The 27,127-nt window shown below is 39.0% G+C and overlaps 1 protein-coding gene and 1 long non-coding RNA gene across 4 annotated transcripts in view; one reads left to right on the top strand and one right to left on the bottom strand.

The window, feature by feature from the left end:
- The window catches only part of TTC8 (tetratricopeptide repeat domain 8), a 53,373-nt gene extending 39,039 nt beyond the window's left edge, over positions 1–14,334 (bottom strand). The window contains exons 1-2 of one of the 2 annotated variants that reach the window (XM_029951773.1): positions 14,184–14,334; positions 3,378–3,407 (exon numbers count right to left, since the gene is read on the bottom strand). In XM_029951773.1, the coding sequence (XP_029807633.1) occupies positions 3,378–3,407; positions 14,184–14,297 (144 nt within the window). In that variant the 5' untranslated portion in view covers positions 14,298–14,334. The remainder of the gene's footprint in view (positions 1–3,377; positions 3,408–14,183) is intronic. The other variant, XM_029951774.1, reaches the window with a different exon arrangement.
- Positions 1–27,127, top strand: part of LOC115301787 — a 62,655-nt gene that overhangs the window by 24,108 nt on the left and 11,420 nt on the right. For both annotated transcript variants that reach the window (XR_003913287.1, XR_003913286.1), the window contains exons 3-4: positions 11,747–11,938; positions 13,638–13,790. This is a non-coding gene — a long non-coding RNA (uncharacterized LOC115301787). The remainder of the gene's footprint in view (positions 1–11,746; positions 11,939–13,637; positions 13,791–27,127) is intronic.

Here is a 27,127-nt window from a genome sequence, read left to right on the forward strand (position 1 = left end):
AGAGGCACCCAGCTGCCTGGGGGTGGAGGAAGGGCAGGAGAAAAGACTTTGCCAGTGGCAAAGACGGCAAAGTGTGTGCCAGTCAAAGAGAACGGGACAAGGGCAGGCTAGCTTGAGGGCTCCTGGTATGCTTGGTAACTCCAAAACAGTGGAGTACGGTTGAAGAATGAGGCTCAGCTGAGACAGAAGAAGCTAGAGAAAAAGGCAAAGGGGAGATGAGGGACCCTCTATGCCCCAGTGAGGTGTATGGACTTTCACCCTGATGAGGAGGAGCTAATGAAACTTTAAAACTGTAACTTGGAATCTTAGTTAAATCCACCTTCTACAAGTCAACTTTTTATTACCATCGTATCATTTATATGATTGGGTATTAATTATCCCTGCACAGATCTTTTTAACAATTAGCACGAACGTACTGTTATCTCAGCGTTAACTCCAGCATTCTTCCTGACATCCAACCTCCAACTAACCTCTCAAATGTTAAGGGGGTGCAAATTTTTTTAATATTAGGCTAAGTAAAAGAAAAGAAAGTAAATCTTTCTTTCCTTCACCACCAAATGAATAATTGTTTCAGAAGCCAAACAGGAACATCTTTTTTAAATGGTTATCCCATAAGATTTTACTTTTTCAAAAAGGTAAATGGATCTGTATTTCAGTTTCTAAAATTTAATTCTCCAGAAGTAGAAATAATGGTGGGAATCTTTTACATTTAAAATCTACGATAAAATCTACTTAAGCCATTATTTAATTTTAAATTTTAGCATTTTTGAGAATATTAATCTTCCTGATGTTCCTTCTCTCTTAACAGAATGACCTTGAAAATCACATATCACTGCTTGATTAAACATCAGATTGTATTCAAAGAAGTGCTCTTGGCACTGTGAACAATTCTTGGGATTTTAATGAAAACAGCAGATGGGGCTTTGGCTTTAACAAAAATTTAAATTTTATTTTGGAAACAAGCCAAGTTATGTTTTACAGCCCTAAAATGCTCTGTTTAATTCTTTTTTTAAAAGTTTAAAACTAACCAGTGATTAAAATAAAATGCATAACAGAGCACAATGGGGGTGATCCCAAACTCGTCCTTGAATCTGAAAAAAATATAAATTGGTTTTATCAGATATGTTTACGTTGTTATTAAATGACAGGGTCATGCAGTTTATGGAAATATATTTGAATGCCTTTGTTTTGGAACGTACTGTGAAATCAACAAAAATGCAGGGACTTATTTCAAGGGAAAAGCATACAAGTGAGTAATCATCACATCAATTATATCGTTCTTTACCTGTAGAACTTAATCCCATCTCATTCACCTGCTGAGGTGGTCTGTCTAGTCTACAGGACATTGTTCTTGAGGCAATGATGGAAAGGAAAGGAAAATAATGCCGTACTCGTACTGCCTTCGGTGAGTTTGATTCAATTTTAGTTATGAAAATAAACATATGAAAAGTGAAAAACTCTACTGACTGAGCAAAACATGTTGAAATTGTCTCGTTCCTTTTAATATGGAATTGGAGGCCAAGAGTTTAAGACATAAAAGAAACAATTTCGCTAGGTTATACTAGAATAAAGCTACCAAGGAGCTGTCTGTCTAACCCGATTGAGCCGTCCTAAGAATTGGTGTAACATCTGACACTCTGCCGGCTCTAGGAAAATGAAAACTTAGCACAAAATACTGAATTGTTGTTGTAAAGCCTCATTTATTTTAAATGTATGAATAAGGAGCTCAAAAGAATCCCATCAGCCTTGTTCCCTTTTTATTCTTTTAGATCACTATCCAGTGGATAGATAATTAAGTCTACAGTAACAGAACAGGAAAGTAATACTGAATACAGGTCCTTCATGAAGTCCCTGCACGGGTTTGAAACTTTCAAACGCCATTTACAGTTTTAAAACCATGATAACAATGCAAATTATTGATGTTTTAATTTAACTTTAACAAAACCGTGGCACCTGGGTGGTTGAGTCAGTCAAGCCTCCAACTTCGGCTCAGGTCATGATCCCATAGTCTGTGAGTTCGAGCCCTGTATGGGGCTCTGTGCTGACAGCTCAGAGCCTGGAACCTGCTTCAGATTCTGTGTCTCCCTCTCTCTGCGTCTCCCCGCTCATACACACTCTTTCACTCTCTCTCAAAAATAAATAAACATTACTTTTAACAAAACCACTGAAAAGAAAAAGCACATCAGTTACTCTATTTATAATTTAGGTCCTTCTCAAACAAACTGTACATATATTATGCAAAAAATAGTTTCGTACCATCTATCAATTTGGAAATCAAAATTATGGACATTGCAGACAAATTTCTTTAAAATCATTTTAAAGAAAAGAGTGCTGCATTTTAACTTATTTATGGTGCTTGCTTGATACTACAAAGGCTGCATCAGAGGACTTTGTATTTTGCTCTCTTCGGAAAGGTTGAATGAATTACTCATATGAACCACATGTGAGGTTCAAATTGTTTATTTACTAAAAACCACCAGTAGCTTTCTTTCTCATGTGGCAGGACAAACACCTGGCAATATCTGAGGTGATTTATAGCGCTCTCATTGTTCTTACTCCCAGACTTACTGGAAACTTCTTTGTACTAAAAACTTCACTGGCCAGTGTGTCCCCTAACCACACCTCCTCTCCTTGGGCTCCCTCCAGACCCACTCACTGCATCATCTCCAGCCATCAGGTCTCTCTGGCCACCTCCCAACTCTAACCAAGATCATTTGGTAGACAAGGCTATCTGGCCAGTGTCCCTTCCTGTCTCCCTCAGGGTGGCAGGCACCTCTCTCTAAAACCGAGCCCTTCCCAGGCAGAGTCAGCCTCCTCTTTACTCAAGCTACACCATCCTGTCCATCACAGGCTTTTCAGACATTTGGGGCTCAGCTGACTTCTTGGCTCCATTTCTAAGCTCCTGGTTTCCCTTGCTTCCTTCTTTATTTTTCCTCACCCTTCTGGTCAACATTGGTCATTTCAATTTAAGCTCCAAGTCTTAAAACTACAAGATTCCTCGGGACACCTGGTTGGCTCAGTCGGGGCACTGACCGGCTCAGGTCATGATCTCATGGTTCGTGGGTTCAAGCCCAGAGCCTGGAGCATGTCTTCTGATTCTGTGTCTCCCTCTTTCTCTGACCCTCCCCTGCTCACACACACTCTCTCTCTCAAAAATAAATTTAAGAAACATTTTTAAAAAGTCTATAAGACTCTTCACCCACAGACACAAAAATATTGGAAATCTAATATTTTACGTAAAAAGGTACAGAATGGTAGAGGTGGCTAATTTTATAAAAGCATTAATAGATATGCAGCAAGTTTTCTAATCTATAGGAGCGAGTAAGCAATAGGAATTATTATATTCTCTAAACTAATGGTTGCAGCTAACCCTTTACCTGAATCATTGGCAAATCAGGATCTGGTTCCTGGAAAGCATTAAGAAGGTAGTAAACATTTTTAGGAAATACAATTTCTAAAACAAAAAGTCTTAGTGACTACTTAGGTATTCATAGATGGTCTCAAACTCATTGAACAAAAATCCGAATATTAACTTTAATCTTTCTCCACAAGTGCTCAAGAGTTCTGCATATACTAATGAATTTGCTATGATCAGAAAATTCTAATTACTCTACCCTCATTTAAAGTACAGAGATGTTATCTGAACTACCTATTTAATGGAGACACAAAAATCTCAGAAATTAAAAACAATTTTACAATTATACCAAGGAAACACTTTTTTTAATATTCAAAAATAAATTCATGGTGGTTAAAACATTCAGACTTTAATCACTTGGGGAGGAGGAAGAAAATCCACAACATACTATAAATCTACTCCACATATAATGGGATTAGCCGCTGAAGATAAAAAATTAATCCTGGCTCTAATATGCGCTGAGAAATGTTTACAAATAGCCTATGTCATATATATTAGTGTCAGGTGCTAACAAACTCAGGGTTTTTTCCTGATCAAATTAAATAGAAATCCAGGGGGCAAAAGTCACACTTGTATAAACTTATTTATGAAATATCTATACTTCTATATCTACAGTTAGCAATCTGTGCTAAACACTTAACTGGCAGCATGTTTTATTAAAGGGAAGCTACTAAGAAACAAAAAAAGGGAAAGGGAAAAAAAAAAGACCCTTCCTTGCTTTCTCCAGCTCAAAAACCCAAGGAGAATACCAAAAATATTTTTTAAAGAATATATTATATGTGCAAGCAATGGTGAAGCCATCTGGTCACCATGCAAGGATAAGCACTTTCTAGAGCACGATATGCAGTCGGAACAGGAGGGGCAAGGGCGAAGCGAGGCTGCAAAAGGCCCTGGAGGGAGGGATTTAGAGTAGAGAATGTTCGGCGAGCAGCCGAACCGGACACAGAGCAGCAGCTAAGAATACACGGCGGTTGGAGGGTTTCAATTCCAGTGTGCATAAGGAAGATCTGGACGAGCACAGATTGCCTAGGACCCACAGTCACTCTTAACGACACACACTGACACAGGCAATGAGGTGACAGAGGGAGTAACCCTTTCTACTCCTTACTCTGTTTGTTCCTATAGATGTCTGTATGACCTGATATTTCATTTGAGTCCAGTAACAACCACCGGAGGGAGGCAGTTAAGTGTTATCCATCTGACAGATAAGGAAACAAATTCAGAGAGGTCACGTAATTTGCTCAAGGTCACACAAAGAAGCCAGAGCTCTTCCTTGCCATGCATCTTGGAGATTAAGAAATGAGTTTAAGATAATAAGGCAGGATTGAAGCATCAAGTGCAGGAGAGATACAAGATAAGTTCCACACAGAAAGGGGGAAAAAAAGTTTACGTGTGGTGACTGCGACAATGCTTGAAAAGGAAAACAAAACACAAAAGAGCTGGAAGCCTCTAAGAGGAAGGAAGAGCTGGATGCCTGTCACTCTGCCAAGGGCAGGAAGATGCTTCCAGGGACCCAGACTCAAACCACCAGCCCAGCCTCAGTGTCCTCACCACTGACAAAGGCCTGCTGCTCTGTCTGGTTCTTCTGCCCCACAGGAACACATCTGTGATTTGCCACGCAGGTGAAATGAGAAGGTCAGAGAAGATGGGCAGGTGTAAAGACAGGTGAGGCTGTGCAGATGGAAGATGGAGACGAGGCCCAAACAGGAAGTGAGACCAAGATCACGATCGCATTAGTTCCACAACATTTCCCGGACATTCCAGGCACCTGCTAGGTGCTGAAAACATTCCACAGGGAAGGCACGTAATTAAGTAAATGCCAACACAATGTTTTAAATGCTATATTCAAGTTATGGACCAGTTAGAGATGACTTAGATGGAGAGGAGAAAAACAATAAGGAAAATAAGAAAGGAGTCAGAGAAAAGGAATGACGATTATTCTGGAAATTACTGAGTGCCAGCGATCCATGAACTATATTCAGCATCATTTTTTAAATGTTTATTTAGAAAGAGCTCAAGCAGGGGAGGAGTACAGAGAGAGGGAGAGAGAGAATCCCAAGCAGGCTGTCAGCACAGAGCCAGACGCAGGGCTCGAACTCATGAACCGAGAAATCATGACCTGAGCAGAAATCAAGTGTTGGACGCTTAACTGACTGAGCCATGCAGACGCCCTATTCAGCATCATTTTATCATCAATTTCACTGAAGGCTTTCCTCACTTTCCAGATTCCTGACAATCCTTTCAGAAAAAGATCAATGCCAGAATCCTACATGTAAATATCTCTAGCTATACAGAGACAATAGCAGCTAATATTTGTGACCACTTACCATACATTAATGAACTTAACCCTCACAACAATCCTTTGATGTAGGTATTTTATCATCCCCACTTTACAGATGAGAAAACTCTGAAGTCGAAGTGTACAGGCAGTATTTGAACCTGGACACTCTGGATCAAGAGCCTGTACTTTGCTGGGTATAAGATCACAGCAAGGCATGAAAGCAGACTGCTGTAAGGTGTGCCAGACCAAGGCCGGCATACGGCTGGTCTGAATATCCATCAGGAGTAGCAGGACTAAGAAGGAAGAATCAGGGTGTTTTACTCTAGAGATGGGGCACAACATTTTTTTTTTAAATCACTGAGACTTTTATCTTTGAGTTTCTCAACTATAGTCCGTTATTTAAATTAACCCACCCAAATAGGAAACTGCAAGTCAGGTTAATTTGGTCTAGCAAATCATTTCCACACATATCGACACAGTTGAGTACAAAGTACGAGGCCTGGTCCCGGAGTCAGAAGAGGTCGGCTACATAACCTTGATGTAGCTATGTGACCTTGAACAAGTCACATGACCTCTATAACCTAGTCCTCCTCTTGAATCGGAGCAATAGTCTCTACTTCATAGCATAGTTTTAAAAATAAACCTTGGGAGCGCCTGGGGGGCTAAGTCAATTAAGTGTCTGACTTTGGCTCAGGTCACGATCTCATGGCTCATGAGTTCGAGCCCTGCGTCCAGCTCTATGCTGACAGCTGGGAGCCTGGAGCCTACTTCACATTCTATCTCTCTCTCTCTGCCCCTCCCCTGCTCCCACTCTGTCTGTCTGTCTCTCTCTCTCTCCAAAATAAATAAACATTAAAAACTTTTTTCAATAAACTTTAAAAAAATAAAATTAACCTTGCATTTTTAAGAATATTTCATAGTTTTCTGAGTCCTTAAATGTATGCTACCATAGTCAGTGAAGTGTAAGGTGGTAGCACTTTTTCTTTCACACAATTTCTTTATAAAAACATTTCTATAATGAACAGAAAAGCACCAAACTCTCTATTACTTCCCTTTCCCAAACCCAGAACTAACTCCCAGTTGTGCTTCATCAGATTAAGGCTACCCTGTGACTCTCCTTCAGAGTGAGTAAGGGGACACGGATGGAATGACACAACCTGGAACCAGCAAATACTCATTAGCGTCAACTTCAATTCACATCAGTTTGCTTCCTTCCTTCCCAGGGTAAGTCTTACTCTAAGGCCATTGCTATTACTTCAGGGAATCAAATCTCTAGATGATTCTGAATGCGACTTCTTAATTGCCACCATTACTGATTCTGGCTCATGAGTCTGATCCAGCTCTGCCCTGAAACTTCTGAGACATTATTCAGAAGCTAGCAATCACAAGAAGGAAAGCAATGAAAGAGAACAGAGAAATGGATATCAGAAGGTTTAGAGAGAATCTAGGGACGAAGAAGTCAAGTAGGAATGTAATCTATATAATTGAGCAGGAATACAAATTCATAAAATGAGCTCCATAGAGTATAGAATCAAAAGATTAAGTCCGGCTTAGTCTCTATGGCCCCAAAGAGGAACTAAATTAGATAATCACACAGGAAGATGTGTTTGTTTGTCTTGCTTAGAGCACCAGATCATTGTCTCAATCAACTACTAACACGGAGCTCAAGAGGGACCCCTGGTTTTAGGTCTTTCCTCTAAGCCAGTGGCTTTCAGCCTTTTCTCCATCTTCAAATCATTTACAATAATAACCCCTTCCTGTCTGTAACATGTTTATTATAAGTAGAGATTGGGGAGAAGAATGTGAATTCCCCCGTTCTCATATTCAGCCCCTACTCCCAGAATCACTGATTTTAATAACTTGCAATCTATCAGAAATCTACCCCTTAACAAAAGCATACTGTCTTAAAAACCTCACTGCCTGAAAAACCTGCATGTTTTATGAACTGTTTGATTATAATGTAGCTAAAAAAACTTGGGGCTGGTTTTAAAGCCATGTACTGACATATGGAACACAAAGAACAGTAATCAGATTAAGCAACTAATCGGGATGATGGACACGAGTGTAAAAGCACGCATTCCCTCTGGGTCACACTGCTGTGTGAACGACCACTTTGCATGTCTCCCCTTCATATCTTACAACTTATAGCCACTTTTTCAATCGTGATTTAAAGAGCACTTTGAGGGGCGCCTGGGTGGCTCAGTCGGTTAAGCCTCCGACTTCGGCTCAGGTCAGATCTCACATTTGTGGGTTCGAGCCCCGCGTCGGGCTCTGTGTTGGCAGCTAGCTCAGAGCCTGGAGCGTGCTTCTGATTCTGTGTCTCCTTCTCTCTCTGCCCCTCCCCCGCTCATGCTCTGTCTCTCTCTGTATCATAAAAAAAATAAATAAAAAAAAAATAAAGAGCACTTTGAAAAAAGACAACGCGTCTCTATAAATTTCTTGTTCGTACTGTATTTTATCAAACAGGCAAGCTACAATAGATTAACCAGTTATCCTTCTTTCTCTATATTCTCAAGAGATCAGGACCTTAAATGTCTTTTATGCTTACAGACCCTGCCCTTTTATGTCTCGCTGTTTTTCACAAAACAGTTCAAAATCCATCTTCTCCAAGAACTTTTCCCCTTTACCAAATACCATGTTATTACAGTCAACCTACGCTTCAGTCCTTTTGTGTCCAAATAAAAATGTACTACTCTAAAGAAACATGCTGTGCCACTGCACGTCATACCACTCTGGCCAGCCTGCCTCCCTTGACTTTGGCAAGAATCAAAATTAAATAAAATCCAGATGTCCGAATGGAAAGTACAAAACACAACCTAAGGATTTTTGATGATACTATACCAAAATTGTATCTCTTACAGAGAAATAAATGTAGAAGACATGGTCTCAGTGGTGGGATTATTCCAAAAGGCTGATATATCTGGATGAAAAGAGGGGTTTTTGGGGAAGTTCTGTGAACCAGCTTAAAGGAAGATTAACAAATAACATCACTTTAGAGAGTTTCTCCTCAATTGGCACAAAAAAGTAAGCAAAACCAAAAGTGAAAAACACCATGCACAACAAAAGCTATTTGTATGACGTCCGGGTGGCTCAGTCAGCTAAGCCTCTGACTTCAGCTCAGGTCATGATCTCACAGTTCGTGAGTTTGAGCCCCGCATTGGGCTCTGTGAGGACAGCTCAAAGCCTGAATCCTGCTTTGGAGTCTGTGTCTCCCTCTCTCTCTGTCCCTCCCCCACTCACACTCTGTCTCTCTCTCAACAATAAATAAACGTTAAAAACTTTTTTTCTAACTATTTTTGTTTTAGGGGCAAAAATAAATCAATCCATTTGGCACTCAGAAAAAAATATTTCATTTCCTTGCTCTTCTATGTGTCCAGGAACTGCTTCAAAGTCATTCATCTGTACTAAAATCAGGTTGGTGGCACAGGAATGGTAATTGAGAGTTGTGGGGGGGAAGAACTCTAAAATGTTGATGCCTCACAACACCCATAAGGTTGGGGCGCCTGGGTGGCTCAGTCGGTCAGGTCAAGATCTCATGGTTCGTGGGTTCGAGCCCTACATCAGGCTCTGTGCTGATAGCTAGCTCAGAGTCTGGGGCCTGTCTTCAGATTCTGTGTGTGTGTGGGTGTGTCTCTCTCTCTGGCCCTCCCCTGCTCACACTGACTCTCTCTCTCTCAAAAAATAAAAGTAAAACATTAAAAAAAGCCCCACCCATACAATTAAATGAGCCTGTGAAGATAAACCAGCTAACTAAAGAGCTGAGGACCATCTGCTTCTGCTCCAATCACATTTCTGTTAGCTTTTCATATATTACTCTCTCCATCAATTAACTTCCTCCACTGAAACAAAGCAACACAAGAAATCCAAATGATGATAATTACTATCAGAAATGCACTCCTGGGGGCACCTGGATGGCCCAGTGGTTTGGGCTTGATTTTGGCTCAGGTCATGATCTCATGGTTCATGGGACTGAGCTCCAAGTTGGGCTCTGCGCTGACAGCACAGAATGGATTCTCTCCCTCTCTCTTTGCCCCTAATCGTACACACGTGCACTCTCTCACTCTCTCTCAAAATGAACATTTAAAAACCACACACACACAAATATGATCAATGCACTCATCCAGCAAATACATAAAGAGCGCCCCTGTGTGCCAGGCTCTGCCACACTGTACACATATGCCATCCTGGATTCAGGCTCTAAGGAAAGGAAAGAGAATTTTCAAGTTTTTCATCAAAATAAACTCCTTAAGCCTCCTAAAGCTCTTCATCAATTTTATCAGCAGCACTCCAACATAAATTTTTTTTAGCGTTTTAATTAAGAAAAAGGCAGGATTTCTTCAAGCTGGGGAAAATCATACCAGGAAATCTTTCCAATATGAAATAACGAATGAGTACAAAACACACACATTGGTGCCAAGAAAAGGATGTGGTGAAGGAACTCTCATGTACCGTTGGTGGGAAGGTAAGCTGGTGCCGCCGCTGTGCAAAACAGCACAGAGGTTCCTCAAAAAATTAAAAATAGAAATATCATGGGATCCAGCAATTCCATTACTGGGTCTTTACCCAAAGAAAATGAAAACACTAACTTGAGAAGACAGATGCGCCCCTGTGTGTACTGCAGCATTATTTACAATACCCACGATATGGAAGCAACCACACAGAGAGATGAATGGGTAAGAAAGATATGGTATATGTGGTCAGTGAAATATTACGCAGCCATAAAAAGGAGATCTTGCCATTTGCAATAACATGGATGGACCTTAGAGGGTATGGACCTAAGTGAAATAAGTCAGACAGAAAAGGACAAATACCTTATGATTTCAGTTATATGTGGAATCTAAAAAAAAAAACAAAAAGCAGAAACAGACCCAAATACAGAGAACAAACTGATGGTTGCCAGAGGTAGGGGTGGCAGAGGATGGGCAAAATGGGTGAAGGGGAGCTGGAGATACAGTTATGAAATGATAAGTCCTGGGAATAAAAGGTACAGCATAGGGAATGTGGGCAGTGATAGTATAATAGCATGGCAGATGGGTGTCACTTGGGGTGAGCACAGCCTAGTACAGAGAAGTCAAATCACTGTGTTGTACAACTGAAACTAATGTAACATCGTGCGTCAACTATATTCAGATAAAAAATAAAAAATTAATTAAAAAAGAAAAACACACCGTGAAAAAACATTGTTTAAAGGTTGAGTCAAAAAATAACATATGAGTGAACCTGATAAACTTCTCAACAGCCCTATCCAGCTATCAGAAGGCCAGTTTGATGGGGCGCTTGGGTGGCTCAGTCAGTTAAAAGTGCGCGACTCTTGATTTTGACTTGGGTCATGACCTCTCGGTTCATGCTTTGGGATTCTCTCTCTTCCTTTCTCTGCTCCTTCCCTGCCCATGTTTTCTCTCAAAATAAATATATAAAACTTTAAAAAAATGTTTTTAAAGCCAAGTTTGGTAAGTAACATCAAGTTAAACTTCTATTTCTGATGAAATACTGCTCATTGTCCCGGCAATAAATACAGTTCCTACTTAAACAAACTACCTCCGAAAACAAACCAAAACGATTAGAAAGGAAAAGAATATCGTAAATTTCTTCTAGATCTGGTACTCATTGTCCTAAGCCTACTCTGATATTTATGTTATCCGAACATATTAACCCCTGCTCATAACAAGAAAATAGTAACAAAGAATAACATTTTTTAATGTCTATGGCAATAGACATTAATTATGTATCATATTATGGACAATTATTTCGAACCCACAGCAAATTAGACAATAACAAAACCCACCGCCCTAATGATCTTAATCATGTCAAATGGTTAACCAATGACAACAGCAGTATTTCCCAATATCAACCTGTGTCTTTTTTTCTTCATTATCATTATCAAAATCATAGTACTACCAAACATACCTTGTAATAAGTCTTTAAGAGGGCCAATAAGGCCTAATGACAGCTATACAAGAAACCAAATAAAAAGACACAAGTCCTTACCTTATTTAGCTGCTGATTCAGGAGACTGCAAAGTCCTAAATCTGTTTATCTTACTTTTCTAGATAAAAAGAAGCAAGATCTCCTCTACAGCCCCATCTTCACCATTAATGAAAACACTTCTGCTTTGACCATGCACTTTCCAAAATGACATCTCTCCAAACTAACAAGGGACACATCTATCTCTCTGCTCCCCGCCCCCCAAAAAGGCACCAGAAATCACGTACGTTTCCGAATGCTGTCTTTATCAAAATTAGGTAAGTCTCCTTCCTTCAGGACTTTCTAAAGCCTTTAATCCAAGTACACAAATATATCAAAACTCTTTACCATTTGGTGAAAATCTTGAAAAAAGACACAGCAGATGGGAATGTACTGGGAAAAGTTGAGAAACACACAGCTTTGAAAAATTAGGCTACATCAGGGTCAAAGAGGTGGCACGGTATGGACAAAGGAAATGGGTTTATGAGCTTTGTAACTTTGGACAAATTATTCGCCCTCTGTCCCAGTGTAGTTAATCTATAAAACAGGTGAAATAGTACCAATTTCCTAAGATGGCTGAGGATTAAATTTGATGACTTCTACAACCCTCGAACCAAGCCTGACATAGAGTAAATACTCAATAAATGTCAGCTACTATTTTTCTTACCTATTTTGCAAGGTTATTCTAAGCATAGAAATACCTATAATTTACACAAATTAGTAAGTAGTAAGCATTCAATAAAAGGTCACTTAGTTTACATATAAAATCCTGCTCACAGCGCCTAGCACAAACTAAATCTGAATTCACAGGCACAGTACTGTACTGAATGCACTGTGATTATATGTTATTAAGAGTACAGGATCTTAACCATTAATAAAAACAGTGCTCCCTTGCTTATAACATTTCACCATGAGACTACATCTCCCTAGTACGGTTACAATGAAGAAATCTGACCCTTGCCCACTGCTAAAAAAGCCATCAGTGGTCAAATAAGCTTCAGAACTATTGTATTGCCAAACTGACGCAAAATTACACTTCTTTTCTTCAGAACCCAGAGCCTTTAGTATGAATCTTGAATCTTTAAATAGGAAATATACGATTCCCAGATGAATTTAGTGAGGAAACTTTCTTTCACTGAGCAACTCTTGGGACAACTGCTCTGTGGAACACAGATCGGAAACTACCCTTAACGGAAAAACGGAAACAGCACGTAAGGTTCTTGCAAACCATTGTGCCTAGAGCAGTGTCTGGTACATCGGAGGGTTTTGACGAACTTTTGTTGTACAAAATGAAAAGGGGTCAATATTTTGTAACAGTTCCCAGACATCGTTGATTGTGGAATCTTGGAATCTTTTGTTTTTTGAGCAGCATCTGTGGGACTGCTGTGCCAAGAAACAAACACACTTGGAAAAATACTTCCCTGTGGAATTGCAGTCCTGTTAATTAACGTGAATGAACACAAAAGAATCGGGCTTAGCATTCCCACTAATATGGATTGTTCTAGAGGAGACGTTCTCTCTGAAAGTCTGCACGTTCACCTCAACAGGTTATCTCCCATCCACTTGCTCAGATGCAACAAGGAAGAGCCTAGTAACAGTATTCACACATAGGCCTCCACTTATGTAACTCCCCTCAATTTTCCTTTTTTCTAACATCTCCAAGGCAACACCACTAGAGGAAAAGCTGGGAAACCAGCTTTTACTAGAAGCACTGACAAATTGCCACAGCTCCGCTCCTCTCCCTTTTTCTCCTTCTTGCCTCTTTCAGGAACTACCTGCCGCCGGTGCCATACCTCGCACACACAGTATATGACCATCCTCACTCTCTGATTTAATATCTCACTTCATTTAAGAGAACCGAAACAAACCATTACTGTGGTTTACTTAAGGTCTTTTAATCAATGTCGTCACTCCTTTCAGGGAGACTCTTTTCCCATCGCTCCCTCCTAATAGTAAATGTATCTCTTCCCCTCCTAGATTCTCATTTCTTTAACTTGCATTATCTGCCTCAAATGGCACTCATGTCGCAGAATCAAAGACTTCTTCGCTCTTGGACAACAATCTTAAGATGAAGTGGGAGGATCACAACGTTTGGTCCAAATAATAATAACGCAACTATTTCAACAAGAGGTGAGGAGTTACAGATCTTTATACATCATTGTTTTAGAAATTAATAACGCACACGCAGAGATCCAAGGAGCCCATTCATCGGAAAATATAAATGAATTATCAAAGTTCTGTACCAAAGTGAAATTCGGGATTTGTAAGTGGTCCCTTAAGGGACCCGTGAGGGAAAGGGTGCTGCTGAAATTTGAGGAGGGGGCGGTCCTCGCACAGCACTCGCGGGTTCCGCGGGGACGCAGGGACGCGGCTGGCGGGGAGGCGCCGGCCACGGCTCTAGGGGCTCTCGCTCCAGATGCCCTGGACCTTCCACCTCGGAGTCCCCACCCGGCGGCCCGGGGACCCCCCAGTGCCCTCTGCCTCTCTCCGGGATCCACAGGGCTGACGGGGGCCGGCCGGTACCTGGTCATAAGGGGACTTCTCCAGCATCTGCGAGCACAGATCGGCGCAGAGCTGGAACTTCCTGCGCCTAAAATAGCTCCAGGCTAGGAGCAGCGGCTCCATCTCCGAGCCCATGGCGGCCGAGGGCGGCCCGCAAAGGACCCGGGCCGGGGCCTGGTGGGCGGGGTCGAGGAGCGGGAGGCGTCCAGCTCTGCCCAGCAACGTGAGGCGGCAGGGGCCTTGCCTGAGAGGTGCCCGCATCGCGCCTGAGAACAGGAAATAGAAACCCACCACGAGCCGAACTCGGCTACAAGGCTTGTCAAACCTTGGCTGCAGAACGTGTGTACTTTTAAAAGATACATATTTCACTAACTTCGAGAAGAAGGCACCATGGCTAAATTAAGAGGTAGTGACTTAGGCACCTCCAACTGGGGTCCTCCACTCTCCCAAAGGAGGAGCGGTTGCCTAGCAGCGAAACGCTCTGCTTGCTCTGCCAGTCTGAGAAAAATCCCAGGAGTTGACCCTACCACGGGTGATTGTCCTACTTACACTTGCACGCATTCTTGCCCCTATCATTTACCCTTCCGACTCTAGACACAAAAACATGAGACCTGTTTCTTCAATACCATACTGCCCACCAGAACCCAAAGATTCTAAAATTCTCCAGTTTGTTTCTCAACAAATCTCAGTGTTTGAGTAGAAAGGGGCATTGCGTAGTCCAATCGATGCATCTTACAAAAGAAATTGAGATAGGCTCAGAAGAGAGATTATTTACCCAACGTCGCATGAAGTTAGGGAGCTGGACTATAACATGGGTGACTGCAGGCTGTTAGTACCGTTTATTATACGGTATTAAGGATTCTGGATTACAAATTGGTGACGTTTTTACAAACATAATACAAAAATTTTTAAAGGAGCTCTTTGAAATGCCATCTCCAAGCAATTGCTGTTTGTCAAATGCTTACTTGTGCAGAATAATTTCTTTAGGCACTATTCTGACTTCTCTCTAGAGATTTACATAAATATGAAAAAGAAGTGTGACTGGACTAAATCCAGGTAGACTTCATTAGGAAGGACTAGGGATTTTTTTTTCCTTGCCTCTTTCCTACCACACTGGGAAAGTCAAGACAGGAAAGAAAAAAAAATAACATCAAAGAGCTTTCTGTCAGGTATAAATCTCCTTTATAGATAAGAAACAACTCTTAGCAAAAATAAATCACTCACAATTTTCTCAAACCACTAGGGTACCATAGTGCAGACATTATATTTAGTCCCAACATTTATATTTCATAAATATCAAAATAAAACTACCTTTCTAACCTGAGTAATGGGTTGGGAGTAGTTATTTTCTCCTTACTAAGCAGTATTTCTTATATTTCTTGAATTTTTGCTTCTTAAAAGCAAATGGTAATCAGGGTTTTTCTTTTTAAAAACATTTATTTATTTATTTTGAGTGGGAGAGAGAGAGCATGAGTGAGGAAGAGACAGAGAGAAAGGGAAAGACAGAGAATTCCAAGCAAGCTCTGCACTGCCAGAACAGAGTCCTATGCGGAGCTCAATCCCACTAACCTTGAGATCATGACCAGAGCCAAAATCAAGAGTCAGATGCTCAACTGACTGAGCGACCCAGGCACCCCATCCAGGTTTTGATTATTACAGTTATGCTTATTGTAAGTTCATTTTTGTTTTCTGCAAAGTGCCTCTAGAAATGTATTCTATCCTGAGACAATAGCCGGTTGTTTTTGAGAGGTTTAAGGATTACACATGCTGACAATTGCAATTGGGCTCAATATTTCAAAGGGACTTTTTGTTTTTCCAATACAATGTTGCTATGTAAGTGAGACTCAACTCCAGCTCCATATTAGGCAGATTTTTAAAATAAGATTTTTATTTTAGAACAGATTTAGATTTATGAAAAAGTTGTAAAGAGAATACAGAGAGTTCCATTATACTCCTCACCCAATTTCCCCTATTGTTAACGTTTTATATTAGTACAGTACAGATGTCACAATGAAGGAACCAATATTGACACGTTGCTATTAACTCCATGGTATATTTGGATTTCAGTAATTTTCCCCTGATATCCTTTTTCCATTCCAGGATCCTACTTTGGATACCCTATTACATTGAATTAGTATGTCTCCTTTCCCTGGTCTGTGGCAATTTCTCAGACTTTCCCTGTTTATGATGACCTTGACAGTTTTAAAGACTACTGGTCAATTATTTTGTAGAATATATGGAAAGCTTTTAAAAATACAGATACCCAAATGCCATCCTTCAAGATTCTGATTTAAATGGCTTGATGTAGAGCTGAAACATCAGTTTTTTGTTTTTCTTTTTAAGTTTCCACTTAATTCTACTAGGCAGCCAACATTGGACAACTGTCATATTGAGTTCCACATGGTCTTGCCATGAGTTTAGATTATTGCCAACTTCCTAGACAGGAACAAGATTTTTATAAGTGGTAAAAATGAATAAAGACAAATATAAATATATAAATAAGAATGGAACAAAAAATAGGCATTAACGATATTTTAGGACCATAAGAATTCATATTAGCTTCTTTCAGAAGGCTGTTAATTTTTTTTTTCTTTTAGAAAAGTCAAATGGAGGGGCGCCTGGGTTGCTCAGTCAGTTAAGTGTTTGACTTCGACTCAGGTCACGATCTCACAGTTTGTGAGTTTGAGCCCCACATCAGACTCTGTAGCAGCTCAGAGTCTGTAGCCTGCTACAGATTCTGTGTTTCCCTCTCTTTCTGCACCTCCCTACTCCTGCTCACTCGCGCGCTCTCTCTCTCTCTCTCTCAAAAATAAACATTAAAAATTATTAAAAAAAAAAAGAAAAACCAAACGGATGTGGAAAACTGTAGAATACTTAGCAAATTGCAGGATGGGAAGCATGTCTAAATGTAGCAAAAACGGCACCTTTAAAAGGTTATAAACATTTATTATTTTTAACCATGTAGATATGTTGATTGTGTGAATGTGTAGATAGACATTATTACATTTTTTATAATTTCTAGTCCTTAATGAGGAAACCATTTTTAATGTTTATTTATTTATTTTTGAGAGAGAGAGAGAGAGAGTGCACATGCACATGCACAAGCTGAAGGGCAGAGAGAGAGAGGGAGGCACAGAATCCTAAGTAGCTCCAGGCTCTGAGCTGTCAGCACAGACCCTCACTCAGGGCTCAAACGCATGTACTGTGAAATCATGACCTGAGCTGAAGTCAGACGCTTAACCAGCTGAGCCACCAGCCAGTCCAGAAACCATTTTTTTTTTTAATGGTGTGCTAGTAACAGGAAGAATAGTAAATGTAACAGCTCCTAGTGAAAAGGGTAGATAGGAATTACTAGGGCCATTTTCCAGCTGAAGAAAACAAAGCACAGAGGAACAACTTAATCCCTTTGAAAGGGTCAGTTTCACAATCAGAGCTAGATCTCAGTTCCTGGATCCTTATCTTTTGCTCTCCAGCAACTAGATACCTCTTTAATTCTGTTTAAAATCAAATACCATAGATGCTGTAACTTTAATTGCCAAAAGTTAACTTTTCTTGAATGTTACATTGGTATTATTCAGGCCATTTAAACTTAACCCAAAAGAAAAGCAAAATTAAAATGCAATCTTCTCCTAGTCAACAAGTATTTGTGTAGGCCCTGTGCTTGGTGATAAGAACAGAAGAGAGGAACAAGAGAGGTCTCCATCCACAAAGATAGTTAGAATGAAGAATAGTAAGGGGAAAGAGCATTGGACTTGAGGTCAGACTTACTGGCTGTGTTTTCTCAGGCAAATTAGGAATCAGTATAGGATGGTAGTTAAGAAGTAGTCTCTGGAGCTACATTTCCTGTATTTGAACCCCTGACTCTCCCATGCACTAAACGTGGGGATCGTGGGCAAGTGGTTTAATGGTCCTGTGCCTCAGATATGTGCTTCATCCGTAATATAAATGTGCTTTTGCTGCATTCTTTAAGAATTTTTGATTCTGCATTAAAGGACTTGAAAAACATACAGGATGGACGAAACTCAAAAGAAATGTTAGCTATAGATAGTAAGTATATCATAGACCTATAGGACATGCTAAACATAGAATAGACATTTATGTGTTAGACACATTAAAAGAATGAAAAAATGAATGTTACTTATAGATAGAAAGAGATGGAAAGCATAATAAACTTTAAATACTCTTAAAGCATAGATCAGCTTTATCTATCTCAAACTGGCCACCCATTGGTTTCATCCATTCTAGCATACTTGTCTTCTGCTTAAAATACCTACGGTTGTTTATAAGATTATCACAGAGCTATGGCGGTAGCCATGTATCTTTGACTCTTCTTCTCTCCAATAGAGCAAGCATCTGGCATCACGGATCTTCCATCTCTAAGCTGTCTTGCCAGCCTTTAACTCTGATCCTTGTAACAACACCATCTGTGATAAAGAAAGGTGATGCAAATAGAGAGTCAGGACAAAGGAACCTTGAGCAAACCATAGGCAATGTGGTCCTTTCACCAGTTTGTACTAAATATCTTAACCTATTCAATCCCATTCCCTTTGCTTCTTGCTGTAGATTTTCTTTTTTTTAATTTTTTATAGTTTATTGTCAAGTTGGTTTCCATATAACACCCAGTGCTCATCCCAAGTGCCCTCCTCCATGCCTATCACCCATTTTCCCCTCTCCCCCACCCCCATCAACCCTCAGTTTGTTCTCAGTATTTAAGAGTCTCTTAATGGTTTGCCTCCCTCCCTCTCCTTAACTATTTTCCCCTTCTCCTCCCCCATAGTCCTCTGTTAAGTTTCTCCTGTTCCATATATGAGTGAAAACATATGGTGTCTGTCCTTCTCTGCCTGACTTATTTCACTTAGCACAACACCCTCAAATTCCATCTACATTGCTCCAAATGGCCAGATTTCATTCTTTCTCATTGCCATGTAGTATTCCACTGTCTATATAAATCACATCTTCTTGATCCATTCATCAGGTGATGGACATTTAGGCTCTTTCCATGATTTGGCTATTGTAGAAAGTCCTGCTGTGAACATTGGGGTACATGTACCCCTATGTATCAGCAACCCTGTATCCATTGGGTAAAATCCTAGAAGGGCTATTAGTGGGTCATAGGAAAGTTCTATCGGTAGTTTCTTGAGGAACCTCCACACTGTTTTCCAGAGTGGCTGCACCAGTTTACATTCCCACCAACAGTGTAGGAGGGTGCCTGTCTCTCCACACCCTCGCCAGCATCAATAGTCTCCTGATATGTTCATGTTAGCCACTCTGACTGTCATTAGGTGGTATCTCAGTATGGTTTTTGATTTCTATTTCCCCGATGATGAGTGACATTGAGCATAGTTTCATGTGTCTGTTGGCCATCTGAATGTCCTTTTTGGAGAAATGTTTTTTCATGTCTTCTGCCTGTTTCTTCACTGGGTTATTTGGTTTTTGGCTGTGGAGTTTGGTGAGTTCCTTATAGATTTTGGATACTAGCCCTTTATCCAATATGTCATTTGCAACAATCTTTTCCAATTCCATTGGTTGCCTGTTAGATTTATTAATTGTTTCCATTGCAGTGCAGAAGATTTTTATCTTGATGAGGTCCCAATAGTTCATTTTTGTTCTTGATTCCCTTGACTTTGGAGATGTGTCGAGTAAGAAATTGCTGTGGCTGAGGTCAAGGAGGTTGTTTCCTGCTTTCTCTTCTAGGGTTTTGATGGTTTCCTGTGTTACATTCAGGTCCTTCATCCATTTTGAGGTTATTTTTGTGAATGGTGTAAGAAAGTGGTCTAGTTTCATTCTTCTGCATGTTGTTGTCCAGCTCTCCCAGCACCACCTGCTAAAGAGGCTGTCTTTTTTTCATTGGATACTCTTTCCTGCTTTGTCAAAGATTAGTTGGCCATACACTTGTGGGTCCAGTCTGGGTTTTCTATTCTATTCCATTGGTCTATGTGTCTGTTTTTGTGCCAGTACCATGATGATTGATGATGACAGCTTTGTAGTAGAGACTAAAGACTGGGATTGTGATGCCTCCCGTTTTGGTTTTCTTCTGCAATATTACTTTGGCTATTCAGGGTCTTTTATGGTTCCATACGAATCTGAGGATAATTTGCTCTAGCTTTGAGAAGAATGCTGGTGCAATTCTGATTGGGATTGCATTGAATGTGTAGATTGCTTTGAAATTTTAACAACATTTATTCTTCTGATCCATGAGCCTGGAATGTTTTTTCATTTCTTTGTGTCTTCTTCAATTTCCTTTATAAGTTTTCCAAAGTTTTCATCATACAGATCTTTTACATCTTTAGTTAGGTTTATTCCTAGGTATTTTATGATGTTTGGTACAATTGTGAATGGGATCCATTTCTTAATTTCTCTTTCTGTTGCTTCATTATTGGTGCAGGAAAATGCAACCAATTTCTGTACATTGATATTGTACCCTGCAACTTTGCTGAATTCATGGATCAGTTCTAGTAGGCTTCTGGTGGAGTCTGTCAGGTTTTCCATATAGAATATCATGTCATGTGGGAAAAGTGAAAGTTTGACTTCATCTTTGCCAATTCTGATGCCTTTTATTTCCTTTTGTTCTCTGATTGCTGATGCTAGGACTTCCAGCACTATGTTAAACAACACTCACTTGGTTTAACCAACTAGTTGATTGGTCTATGAGCCTTTCAATTTCAGGGCTTCTGGGATAGCCCATCAGTTTGTGTACTTAGAAGCCACCATAGCATTTCCCCGCTACATACAAAATGGAAATGATGATGATCACTATGACAATGATGATGACATAGTGACTCTTTTACAGGATGATTGTGGAGATCAAGCCAATTTCTTTTAGGCAAGGCATAATTACATTGTCTATTCAAAGAACACAGAAACACATTAGGATGCAAACCAACAATGTATGCAACCAGGATTGTCTCAATTTTCAGTCAGACCCATTTTTTACATCCTAGAGAAAGAGTACTTTGAGACAATACCAAAGAAACTGGAAGTTATTCTTTTTTACCCAGTTCCTTGAGAAAGTGCTTAATAAACATCTATTGATATTGTAGCAAAAAAAAATTCTTTTGAATACATGGTGTGAGATGCCAGGGATACAGAGTGAATAATGGATATGAACAAACAACTGCAATACAAAGAGATGGGAGCCATGTAAACCCAGGAAGGGACAAGGGTACAAGTTAAAGCACAGGACTTTATCTCTCTGTGATTTTATCTCTTCTCCATGGTTGGCAAAGGGCTTTGCAGTCAGCATCTCAGGAAAAATTTCAGAACATGAAATCATGTGATCAGAAAAGAAGATGCAGAAAGAATGAAGAAGCAAAAGTGGACTCAAGCCAGATCATCAAGAGTGTGGAACCTCACATAGTAGAATTTGCACATTCAATGAAAAACCACTAGGGAAACTTTACCAATGAATAAGAACAACTTGGCTGATTTATAGTGAAGGCAGGAAGATCACTTAGGATACTACTGTCATAGTTAAGGTATGAGATGCTGGAAATAATGGGCATGGATGGAAGGGGCAAAAAAAAATGTTAAAGAAATAAAATCAGTAGGACTTTGACACTAATTGAGTATGTGGAGGGCATTTGGCTAAGAAAAGAGAGAAAATCTAGCTCTCAGATTTCCAAGTGGTGAGTGTGTTGATCACCAAGATCAGAATGAAGGAGAAGAAATGGAATGAGAAATAAAAGACAGTAAGTTCAGCCTGGGGCATAATGATTTTATTGTCTCTGGGACAACAAGATGGAGATGCTCTGTTGGTAACTAGAAATAGATGCATAGATGAGGCCATCGAAACAGTTCAGGGATGGAGAAATTTGAGACTCACATAATTATATATCTGTTCACCAAAGGCAATGGAAAGAATGAGATTACTCCCATGGAGCATTTGTGGAATGAGAAAAGAAAAGAACCAAAGAAAGAACCATGCAGATCACCAACATTAAGAGACAGGTAATGAAAAGAGGAAAGATAAAACATACCAAGAAGGAATGTTCAGACATGTAAGAAACCAGATGTAAGAAAACCAGATGAATGTGGCATCATGAAGCCAAAGTACAGAGAGAATTTCAAAAAAGAAGAAGTGGTTTAACCTAGTTAAATTCTGAAAAGAGATGCTGAATGCAAAAAAAAAAAATTAATTACCAGATTTGGCCATAAGTCACCTATTTACAATATTTGTCTGTGTCATTTCAGTGGAGTCAAGAGAGAACAGGCAAAGAAATCTGTGTGCAATTATTTGAGGTGAGAACTGGACCTATGAAACAGAAACACAAATAGAAGTTATTCTTTCAAGGACCAGTCACGCATGCAAATGATTTAAAAATACTTACAAAGCCACATGCATATGGTTGAAGTAATAGAAGTTTTATACTTTGCAGTGGTTCACCATATAATAGATCCTGTGTTCAAATTTTTAAAGCAAGAGAGTCCTGGGTCGCCTGGGTGGCTCAGTCAGTTAAGTGTCCGACATCAGCTCAAGTCACCACCTCATGGTTTGTGAGTTCGAGCCACATGCAGGGCTCTCTGTTGTTAGCACAGAGCATGCTTCAGATCCTCTGTGCCCCACCCCCACCCTTCCTCTGCTCTCTTTCTCTATCTCTCAAAAATAAATAAACATTAAAAAAAAACTATAGGGTTCTACTACTGGCAATTGCATGAACCACTAATTCTGGGGTAGAAATTTTTCTCTAAAATGGATGTGATCTGAGGTAATATGTTTATAGTCTTTTTGCTCAGGAAGAAGTGATACTTTTATACTCCTGGACTCTACTGTAAAAGTGAGTTCATTGTTAGCACTAACATGGAACTTATTCTACTATTTAAGTTTTCTTTAAAAAACCATACAAAAACAAAACAAAAAAAAAACCATACAGTGAATAATTCTCAGCAATATATAAGCAAATACTACTCAATATTAAAGGAGGAGTCACTAACAGATTTATGTATTTACCAATATAACAATGGCTACCATTTATTGAGCTCTTACTCTGGGTGGATTGGCCACAATATTAGGTTCTACACATGCTCGTAAGTCTCCGCACTAACTGTGCAAGCTTGGTACTATTATTGTCCCCATTCTACAGAAGAAGAACTAAGACTTGAACTTAGTTGTTTGTGAGTTATCCAGCAAGTTTGTTGCACAACCAGGGTTTGAACTCATGTTGAGTCAGGATCCTACACACTCCACCAAATGAGCAACTTGTATTTTTTCAAATGTACAAAATGCTCTAGTCACATTGAATTTCTCCCTATTCCCTCTACACTTCCTGTACTTTAAGCATTCTGTGCCTTTAAAGGCACGTAGCTGCATCCCCCATGCCCTTTGTCTGGTTGGCATAGATAGATCCAAGCCAAATTTCAACTCTATTTTGAACTCTACCGATTTTCCAAAGACCTGTCTGCAAGATACTCTCAGTACCCCTGTTATAAAACTTCTTCTGCTACATTATAATATCTGTCTCCCTTGTAAACTATAAGGTTATTTATTTCTTTCCCAAAAGCCTAGCATATGGTGCATGCATGGCAATAGACATCTTATAGATTCTCAGTGAATGAGTAGCCAAATGGAGTTCAATAACTACCATACTTTTCTACCAAGTTCAAAACTGACAGTTATATTTTGAAATAAATAATTTAATCTTTGAATATGCATTTTGGCATCTATCTAAAGGCTTAGGGAACCAATTTAACCATGCCAAAACTTAGTGCCATATAACTTATTTTCATTAAAATACCTTTGGAGATCAGACTATATAAATAGAGTCTACCTAAAGCAATTTGAAATTTCTTTTCAAGAAGAATTAAAAGAGGATAATCCTTAAAGGGCATAATAGTCTACCACATTGATTTTTGGTTTTTATTTTCTAATATGATCCATCTAAAGATCTTATACATTTTTAAAGATAGTTTAAATATTGTACAAGTTATCAAAATGTTTGTTTTAAGCTAATAGTTATTTTTTCTAATACTTTTCTATATGTATAATTCTAATATTACTAGGTAAATTTTTCTTATGTTCTCAAATAAGCTTTTTTTAGGTAATTTCTTTGGCACTTCACAATTCTTCTTGATACAATCAATCCTCTTGATATTTAGTTATTCACCAAGCATTTATTGAATGCCTACCAGTGTGAGGCACTTTCTAAGCTATGGGTACAGTGATTATTAGAGCAAAGACTCCCTCCTCTCATGGATGGGGAGAAGAGATTACAACTATTCATAAACTAGTTGGTAAACTACCTATCTTAACCTTAACCTCAGATCTATTGGTAAACTAGTTGGTAAACTACCAAACTATTGGTAAACTACCTATCTTTAACCACAGCCAACATCATACTCAACAATATACCCTTAGAAGCATTCCCAGTAAAATCTGGAATAAGACATGCTAGCACTACTACTATTTAATATTCAGAAAACTATAGTCAATGCAATGAACAGAGTAAGAAGTTTGCCTATCAGAAAGGGAGAGCCAAAATATTATTGTTTGCCAGTTATAGATAATTATCTTTCTCAGAAATTTTGATATTTGGAAAGTTCTTATATTTTAAATATTTACTTCATGTTCCATAACTTATTAGACACTGATTCAGTGATTTGAAATGCTACCTTCATTATATGCTAAATGCTAGTATAGAATGAATATTGTTTCTGGATTGTGTGTTCAGGGTCATTGACATGAAGGTCAATATTTCTGAAAGTATAACACTTTTAATTTCTATAGCTCTATTTATAAATCTTCACATTTTTTTCAAGTTTTCAAACTTATGTCAGCCTTTATTCATAGATAAAGTACCTTAAACTATGCACTTAGTCCCAATCCAGTACTACTGGCATTTAAAATACTTGAACAATTATTTTTCTAATCTACCAGGAAATATTCTCTTAATACTCTGCTACTACTATAGTAATTCAAGTGATTTCCTTGAAAATAAAGAAAATGCTTCCCAATTTCTGCACATGAGCTATACTACATTAACCTCAAATTACTGACCATATACCAAAATTTATTTTCTTCTTGTGGTTCTTGAATGAAGCTATTACCTGTTATTTGGGCAAAGGTCTTAAGAAAGTGAAAATACAATTATTAAACATTACCTTTTATTCTAAATTTGCTTGTTTCTATCTGAATTTCACAAGCAATTACACATCTGCTCAGGTGAGCCATCTAGGTGTTCTTAGAAATATTTATCAAGTCCCTTTGATTCATATCACATACGACAGCCTAAACGATTTTAAACCAAGCACATAAAGAGAGGCTGATTACATTCAATTGCTTTTTCTGTCTAGCTTCTTGTACTCTGAAAATCAGATTCTGAAGTCTGAAAATGAATTCATTTTCAACAATTGAAGTAGGTTTAGAATTCTGTTGGTATAAATTCTATTTATGTGACAACCACTTCTGCCTCCATCTTGTCCTCATGCAGTTGAGCATGATATGAAATAATACCTTATTTCTAGTCATTGGTAAGGAGTCATATAGATTCTTTAAAAATCTCTTTAAAAAGAAAAATAAACCCAGAGGTGCCTGGGTAGATCAGTCGATTAAGCTTCCAACTTCAGCTCAGGTCATGATCTTGTCAGTTCGGGTTCATGAGTTGGAGCCCTGCATCAGGCTCACTGCTGTCAGCACAGAGCCTACTTTCGATCCACTGTTCCCCTCTCTCTGTCCCTTCCCTGCTTGTTCTCTCCCTCTCTCTCTCAAAATAAATAAACTTAAAAAAAGAAAAGAAAAGTAGACCTATATTCTTTTCGCTAGAAAAAAAAAAGACAAAGATCAAAGCTAAATCTACCTATCACATGACATATATACATAGAGAATCCTAGTATAAATATTTAAAATATAAAATATAAATACAATAAATTGATGCAGCCACTAGGGAAAATGGTATGGAGTTTCCTCAAAAAATTAAAAATAGAAATACCATGTAATCCAGTAATTCCACTACTGGATATTTACTCGATGAAAATGGAAACACTCATTTGAAAAGATATGTGCACTCATAGGTTTACTGCAGCATTGTTTATAATAGCCAAAATATGGAAGCACCCTAAGTGTCCATCTATAGATGAATGTATAAAGAAATGTGATTTACATATATATACAATGGAATATCACTCAGCCATAAAAAAAGAATATCTTAGAAGATATTATACCAAATGAAATAAATCAGTCAGGGAAAGACAAATACCATATGATTTCACTTATATGTGGAATCTAAAAAAACAAAACAAACAAATAAGTAAACAAAAAGCAGAAATAGACTCATAAAGACGGAGAGGGAGGGAGTAGCAGAATGTGCAAAATGGGTGAAGAGGGTGGGAGATAAAGGCTTCCAGTTATAGAATGAATAAGTCACAAGGATGAAAGGTACAGCAAACGGAACAAAGTCAATGGTATTGTAATAGTGTTGTATGGTGACAGATGGTAACGAATCTTGTAAGCATAGTGTAACAGAGTTGTCAAATCACTATGTTGTACAGTTGAAATCACTGCAACATTGTCTGTCAACTCTACTACAATAAATTCAAATTTTAAAAAATATGAAATAAAAGTACAGATTTTTTCATAGTTTATTACCAAGTTGGTTTCCATATAACACCCAGTGCTCTTCCCCACAAGTGCCCCTCTCTATGACCATCACCCTCCATCCCTTTCCCCCCTCCCTCTTAAGCCCTCAGTTTGTTCTCAGCATTCAAAAGTCTCTCATGATTTGCCTCACTCCCTCTCCCCAACTCTTTCCCCCTCCTTTCCCATTCCCATGGTCTCCTATTAGGTTTCTCCTGTTAGTCCTATGAGTGACAACATATGGTATCTGTCCTTCTCTGCCTGACTTGTTTCGCTTAGCATGACTCCCTCTAGGTCCATCCATTTTGCCAGATTTCATTTTTTCTCATTGCCATGTAGTATTCTATTGTATGTATACATACATATATACACACACACACACACACACACACACACACAC

This window comes from Suricata suricatta, chromosome 9, assembly GCF_006229205.1.
Source record: "Suricata suricatta isolate VVHF042 chromosome 9, meerkat_22Aug2017_6uvM2_HiC, whole genome shotgun sequence".
Taxonomy (NCBI): domain Eukaryota; kingdom Metazoa; phylum Chordata; class Mammalia; order Carnivora; family Herpestidae; genus Suricata; species Suricata suricatta.